The sequence below is a fragment of the Eimeria necatrix genome, genomic scaffold, assembly GCF_000499385.1.
Source record: "Eimeria necatrix Houghton genomic scaffold, Enh_scaff556, whole genome shotgun sequence".
Lineage (NCBI taxonomy): Eukaryota > Apicomplexa > Conoidasida > Eucoccidiorida > Eimeriidae > Eimeria > Eimeria necatrix.
The window spans coordinates 12792-19575 of NW_013651688.1; the positions used below are offsets into that span (position 1 = coordinate 12792).

General features: G+C 59.4%; 1 protein-coding gene across 1 annotated transcript in view; it reads left to right on the forward strand.

Moving 5' to 3' along the window:
• Positions 1 to 6458: 6458 nt before the first annotated feature.
• Positions 6459 to 6784, forward strand: part of ENH_00062630 (DnaJ domain-containing protein, putative) — a gene marked incomplete at both ends in the record, with an annotated part of 1229 nt that continues 903 nt past the window's right edge. Inside the window, one exon of the mRNA XM_013577215.1 lies at positions 6459 to 6536. Coding sequence (XP_013432669.1) covers positions 6459 to 6536 — 78 coding nt within the window. The remainder of the gene's footprint in view (positions 6537 to 6784) is intronic.

Genomic DNA, 6784 nt, shown 5'->3' on the forward strand with positions numbered 1-6784 from the left:
CCGAGTTCGCAGCAGAGCACATTCACGAGCTGCAGCGCGTTCTAGATTATATTTTTAGAAGGCAAGGAGCAGCAGCAGCAGCAGCAACTACTTCTGCTGCTGTTGCTGCGCCGCTACTTGTGCCTTTTGGGCAGCACAGAAGCCAGGAGCAGCTAGATCAGCAGCAGCAGCAGAAGCAGCAGCAGCAGCAGCAGCAGCAGCAGCAGCTCTTCCAACCCCGAGACCCCCCTCCCGTACTCCAGCGGCTGCTGCTGGTGTCTAGCAGCAGCAGCATGGCGCTGCTGAGCGATTTGCTGCTGCTGCCGCTTCCCCGGGTTGCGCTGCAGCACTACGCTGCTGCTGCGGTGGAGCAGCAGCAGCAGGCTGCAGCAGCAGTGCTGCAGCAGCAGCAAGACCCACAGATGGACTTGCTGCCCGCAGCAGCAAACAGCAGCTCTTATGAGGCATGTCTGCTGCAGGTGCTGCTGCCAGGTGTTGCAGACACAATCCTGTGGCTGCAGCAGCAGCACGCCGTGCACCGCGCTGCAGCAGACAAAGTCTCAGCAGCAGCGGAAGCAGCAGCAGCAGCGGAAGCAGCAGCAGCAGCAGCAGCAGCAAGTGGCGCTGATGCTTTTGAAGGCCCTCTGTGGGCCCTAAAGAGTCTGCTGCAGCAGCAGCAGCAGCAGATGCAGCGGCTGCACGCGGGCCTGTGGCAGCTGCTTGCTGTTGCTGCTGCTCGCGCGCAGCAGCACATAGTGAGCGACGCTTTGCTGCTGCAGCAGCTGTCTCTCTTTCTCATTCGCGGGAGGCCCTGCAGTCTGGTGCTGCTGCGCGCCTGCAGCAGCAGCAGCAGCAGCAGCAGCAGCAGCAGCAGCAGCAGCAGCGGTAGCAGCAGCAGCAGGCGGAACTCAACTGCCTGCAGCTGGAGTGTAGAGCTTGAGGAGGACCTTGAGCGGCTGCTGCTGCAGGAGGCAGCAGCAAGCGCTTCTGAAAGAGAAGCCAGCAGCAGCAGCAGCAGCAGCAGCAGCATGGATTGCTGCTGGACTGATCAACAGAGAGAGGCCTTACTGATTCGCCTCATTGAAAATGTTGCAGCAGCAGCAGCAGCAGCAGCAGCAGCAGCACCAACAGCAGACAAAGACGCAATGCTGCAGCGCGTGCGCAGCGCTGTGGCTCCCCTGCAGCAGCAGCAGCAGCTGCTGGCAGCAAAAGGCTTCCATGCTGCAGCAGCACGTCTCTTCGAAGTGTCGCGGGCCTACGACGACTTCCTTGGCTGCTGCCTCCTCTCTCACAGTCAGCAGCAGCAGCAGCAGCAGCAGCAGCAGCAGCAGCAACCGCAGCAAGAGCAGCAACCAGAGCAGCAGCAACCGCAGCAGCAGCAGCAACCGCAGCAGCAGCAGCAGCAGCAGCAGCAGCAGCAACAAACGGTGGAGCTTTGCTGCGCGTCTCCAAGCGTGTCGCTGTCTTGGCTGCCCGGGGGCCCCGCAGATGTCTTTGATGAAGTAAAGACTTTGCTGGGCGGCAGCAGCTCTGCTGCTGCTGCTGCTGCTGCTGCTGCTGCTGCTGCTGCTGACGCTGCTGCAGCGGGTGTCTTCCCAGCAGCAGCGGAAGCCCAGCACCCCACCAGCAGCAGCAGCAGCAGCAGCACCAGCAGCAGCAGCAGCAGCAGCAGCAGCAGCAGCAGCAGCAGCAGCAGCAGCAGGCTGTGGGACTACTGGCGGCTGCAGCTGCTGGACCTTTCTGCTTTTGCCAAGGCTGTTTGCCGTTTGCTGCCGCTGCTGCTGTCGAGAGACACAGAGCGGACAGGGGCCCTTCTCAGTTTGCTGCTGGAGGCGGGGGCCCAAAACGCGCAGACAGAGCAGCAGCAGCAGCAGCAGCAGCAGCAGCAGCAGCAGCAGCAGCAGCAGGAGTACGCGTCTACGCTTCTCAGGCTTCTAGACGGGAGCCCGGCCCTGCAGCTGCAGCTGCTGGACAAGCTGCTGCTGCCGTCGGAGCCAAACAGCAGCAGCAGCAGCAGCAGCAGCAGCAGCAGCTTCTCACGGTACTTCTCCTCGCAGGAAAGCTACACGGAGTTTCTCCATGCTGAACTGCCAAGGCAAGCAGCAGCAGCAGCAGCAGCAGCAGCAGCAGCAGCAGCAGCAGCACAAACTATACCAGAGGCAGCAGTTACGAAATTTATAGAGACAGCAGCAGCAGCAGAGTGCAGTTTGCTGCTCCTCGGTTATTGCTGTTTTGCTGCTGTTGCTGCCGCTGCTGCTGCTGCTGCTGCTGCTGCTGCTGCTGCAGGTACTTCTCGCTGCTGTGCGGGGCAGATCCGTCTCGTGCTGCAGCAGCGCTGCAGCAGCTGCTGCCAGCAGAAGAGCAGCTGCCCCCCGACTTGCTGGAGTCTTTGCTGCTGGTCTCAACGCAGCACAAAGCAATGGATGTTACTGCTGCACTCCTAGAGCGCAGCGGCGCAGTTGAGGTCTGCTGCTGCTGCTGCTGCTGCTGCTGCTGCTGCTGCTGCTGCTGCTGGTGTGGCGTAGCTGCTGCTGCTGTCGCGTTGCTGCTGCTGCGGTCTGCCCACGGCGGTGGCGCTGCAGATTTGCTGCTGCTGGTGCTAGTGCAAAAGGCCCACAGGACAGCTTGCTGCAGCAAAAGGGGGCAGAGTGCGTGACTGGCTTTATCGACTCTTAAGCTGCAGCGTTGCCGATTCGCTCCAAACAACCTTTCTCGTTGTGCTTGTCTTGCTGCTGCTGTTGCTGCTGCTGCTGCTGCTGCTGCTGCTGCAGGGGACGCTGCAGCTGCTGGAGTCTTCATTTCGGGAAGCGCTGGAAAGCATTTCGCTGCAGTTTAATTCGAGTGTATATACACTGGGGCCGGTGCTGCGGTGTCTGCGCAGACGGCTGGCCGGCTGCAGCAGCTTTGGGCCTCCTGCAGCACAGTTTGCTGCTGCTGCTGCTGCTGCTGCTGCTGCTGCTGCTGAGGGGGGCACGGCCTACCGCGCGCTGCTGCAGCCCGGCGCACTGCAGGCGGCAGCCCCAGCAGCGGCGGCGCCTGCTGCTGCTGCTGCTGCTCCCGCAGCAGCAGCAGCAGCAGCAGCAGCAGGGGAGAGCTGGTGGGCGGAGTGCAAAGAACTAGCAAATGTCTTTCGTGCTGTTGAAGCAGCAAAACGAGTTTGCTGCAGCAGCAGCCACTTCATCACCCCCCGCAGGCAGCAGCAGCTCTGGCGCAGCATGGCGCTGCTGACTGTGCAGATCTACGAAGCAAACCCAATGACGCAGCACTTGCTGCAGCAGCAGCAGCAGCAGCAGCAGGACAAGCGGCAGCAGCAGCAGCAGAACAAGCAGCAGCATCAGCAGCAGGAGGACAAACAGCAGCAGCAGCAGCAGGACAAACAGCAGCAGCAGCAGCAGGACAAACAGCAGCAGCAGCAGCAGGAGCAACGGGAGAGCAACCAACTGGAGAAACAGCTGCCTGCCGTCGGCGCCTTGGGAGAAGGAGCTGCTGCTGCTGCCGCTGCTGCTGCTGCTGTTGAGGGTCCCGTTGCTGCTGCTGCTGCTGCTGCTGCTCCTGCTGGGCGGCAGCAGCAGCCGCTGCGCTGCACGCTGTTTACAGTGCTTCTGGGCGAGGTGCTTGCTGCTGTGCTGCGCTGCTACAGAAGCTGCACAACCAGCAGCAGCAGCAGCAGCAGCAGCAGCAGCAGCAGCAGCCTGACGGGCCTAGAGAAGCAGGCTTGCTACCCCACAGAAGCTGCTGCTGCTGCTGCAGTCATGGGCGAGCTGTGCCAGCAGCTGCCGCAGTCGCACGTTGCTGTTCTAAAGCCTGCTCTCGTATGCTGCTGCTGCTGCTGCTGCTCTCTGCTGCTTTATTCAAAGTGGCAGCAGCAGCAGCAGCAGCAGCAGCAGCATTATTGTCTCTCAGTTTATCTCCTGTGACTCTTTGTCTTTTATTTCTCTCTTCATTCTGCGATTGTTTGCTGCTGTTTCTGCACCAGCTGCTGTTGCTGCAGTTGCTGCCGCTGCAGCTGTTGCTGCTGCTGCTGTTTCTACTGTTGCTGCTGCTACTCCTTCCAGTGCTGCTGCTGCTGCTGCTGCTGCTGTCTTCTACCGTAGCTGTCTGCTAATGTGGCTCTCCACAAAGTGGAAATCCTACCCATTTGCATGCTGCTGCTGCTGCTGCTGCTGCCGCTGCTGCTGCTGCTGCTGCTGCTGCTGCTGCTGCTGCTGCTGCCGCTGCTGCTGCTGCTGCTGCTGCTGCTGCTGGTTTGTGTGAAGGTTGAGCTGTTGTCAGTGCTGGAAGGGGAGCGTTCGCTGCTGTCTACAGTTTGTGCTGCAGCAGCAGCAGACAGCAGTTTGCTGCTGCGGCTGCTGGCAGAGCGAAGGCTGGGGGGTCTTGCTGTGTCTCTTTCTGGCAGCAAAGAGGGCAGGAGGCAGCACGCTGCGCTTTGCTGCTGCTGCGGGGGCCCTTTGCTGCTGCCGCCCCCCACTGCTGCTGCTGCTGCTGCTGCTGCGCGCAGCAGCAGCAGCACCCCTAGTGGGACCCTCAGCAGCAGCAGCAGCAGCAGCAGCAGCAGCAGCAGCAGCAGCAGCTGGTCAATTGCTGCCTTTGCATGCAGCCACTTGTACCACACTGCCTGCCTGACTGCAGCGCTGCGCTGCCGCCTCTGCGCTTCTCTGTGAGCCTCTTGGGCAGCAGCAGCAGCAGCAGCAGCAGCTGCAGCAGCAGCAGCAGCTGCAGCAGCAGCAGCAGCAGCAGCAGCAGCAGCAGCTTTTAATTGCATGAGCTGCACTATTTGTTTTCCGACTGAACTTTAGCCGCGTCTGTGCGCCCTTCGCAGCAGCGCGAAAAGTGCTTTTCAGTTTTTTATTTTGCTGCTTTTTGCAGTTTATTATTTTCCAAAATAATTATTTATTTATTTATTTATTTATTTATTTATTTATTTATTTATTTATTTTTATTTTATTTTTATTTATTTGCCACTTATTTGCACTTTTCGCAGCAACTCCTCCATCCTATTTGCTGCTGCTCGCCCCGTGGCGCTGCACTATTATTTATGTTTGCTGCCAGATTAAAAGCTGCTGCAGCTGCTGCAGCTGCTGCAGCTGCTGCAGCTGCTGCAGCTGCTGCAGCTGCTGCAGCGCTGCAGTGCTGCTGCAGCGCTGCATTTCTGCTGCAGTGCTGCTGCAGCGGTGCAGTCCTGCTGCAGTGCTGCAGCAGAACTGAGGCAGCACGACTTCACGCGGAAGCGCAGTAGTCAGCACCCCGGGTTTGCTGCAAAGCGCTGCTGCAGCAGCATCTGCAGCAGCAGCTGCTGCTGCTGCAGCAGCTGCTGCTGCAGCAGCTGCAGCAGCAGCTTTGGTTGGGGGTCTTTGCTGCGTCTTCTTTTCTCTGCACCTTTTGCCGTACTTAGCGGCTCTCGTGGCCCCTTCGGTGCCGCTTCTTTGTATAGTTTCTGCTGCTGCTGCTGCTGCTGCTGCTGCTGCTGCTGCGGCTGGCAGGCAGCAGCAGCAGCGAGCGCTGCAGCGCAGCAGGCTTCTGCGGGCCCCAGTGGCTGCTCATCTTCACTAAATTTAAAAGTCTAATTAATTTTTATTCCGCAAAAGCCGCGGGAAGACAGCAGCAGGAGGCGGGCGGCGGGAGCGCGGCAGGAGTCTTCGGGTGTACGCGCAGCGCAGCAGCTCGCGGGCTGCAGCCGCCGCCGTTGAGCGTCACTTAATTTCTTTTTGCGGAAATTCTTCAAATTAAATGAATTAACAATTAAAATGGAGAAGAAAAAAGGCAAAGACGAGCCGGCGGCTGCGCAGGCAGCAGCGGGGGCTGCCGCCAGAGGCGCCGCTCTACACCGCGACAGCTGGGGCTGAGGGGCCCCTTGAGAACGCGCAGAAGAGGAAAAGGAAGAAAATGAAAAGTAATAAATGAAAAGAAAATTGAATTTAATTGCTCGAGCTGTATGTACACTCCAATATTTCCTTTTCGCCGTCGCCAGCAGCAGCAGCTGCAGTGACACCCCAACTCGGCTGCAGCCGCAGGTGCTGCGCTGCTGCTTTGTGCCTCCTTTTCCCCTTTTTCTGCGACTTTTTTCTTTTTATTTTATTTTTAGTTTCTTTTTGCTGCTTTTCACCGAAAGTGAAGCCCCGAAAAGGCTCCCAGACCCCCCAGCAGCAGACAGACGGGCATGCAGCAGCAGCCCGGCGCTGCGCAGACACCACGCAGCAGCTGCAGCCACAAGAAGCCGCACGGCTCTTTCTTTTAGCTGCAGCGCAGCAGCAGCAGCAGCAGAAGCAGCAGCAGCAGCAGCAGCAGCAGCACGGCGGTGGCGGCAGCGCAGCAGCAGCAGCACCAGTTGCAGTGTGGTGACAGCTGGGGGCGAAGAAGCGATGCAGCACGAGCAGCAGCAGCAGCAACGACGGCAGAAATAGCAGCAGCAACAGCAGCAGCAGCAACAGCAGCAGCAGCAGCAGCAGCAGCAGCAAACAGCTCCTTTTTTAGTCCCGCAGATGGAGGGCAACAAAGATGAAGCAGCCCGGTGTGTTGAACTTGCGAAGCAAGCCATGCTTGCAGGGGACTTTGCAAAGGTAATCTGCTGCTGCTGCTGCTGCTGCTGCTGCTGCAGCTGCTGCTGTTGCAGCTGCACTTGCTGCTGCCTTTGCTGCTGCTTTTGCTGCCATTGCTAGAATTCTTTGGCTGCTGCGCGCTGCCGAGGCTGCGGCAGCCGCTGCTGCTTCTGCAGCTGCTGCTGCTGCAGACGCTCCTGTCGCCTTCTGCTGCTGCTCCTACCTCTGCTGCTGCTGCTGCTGCTGCTGCTGCTGCTGCTGCTGCTGCT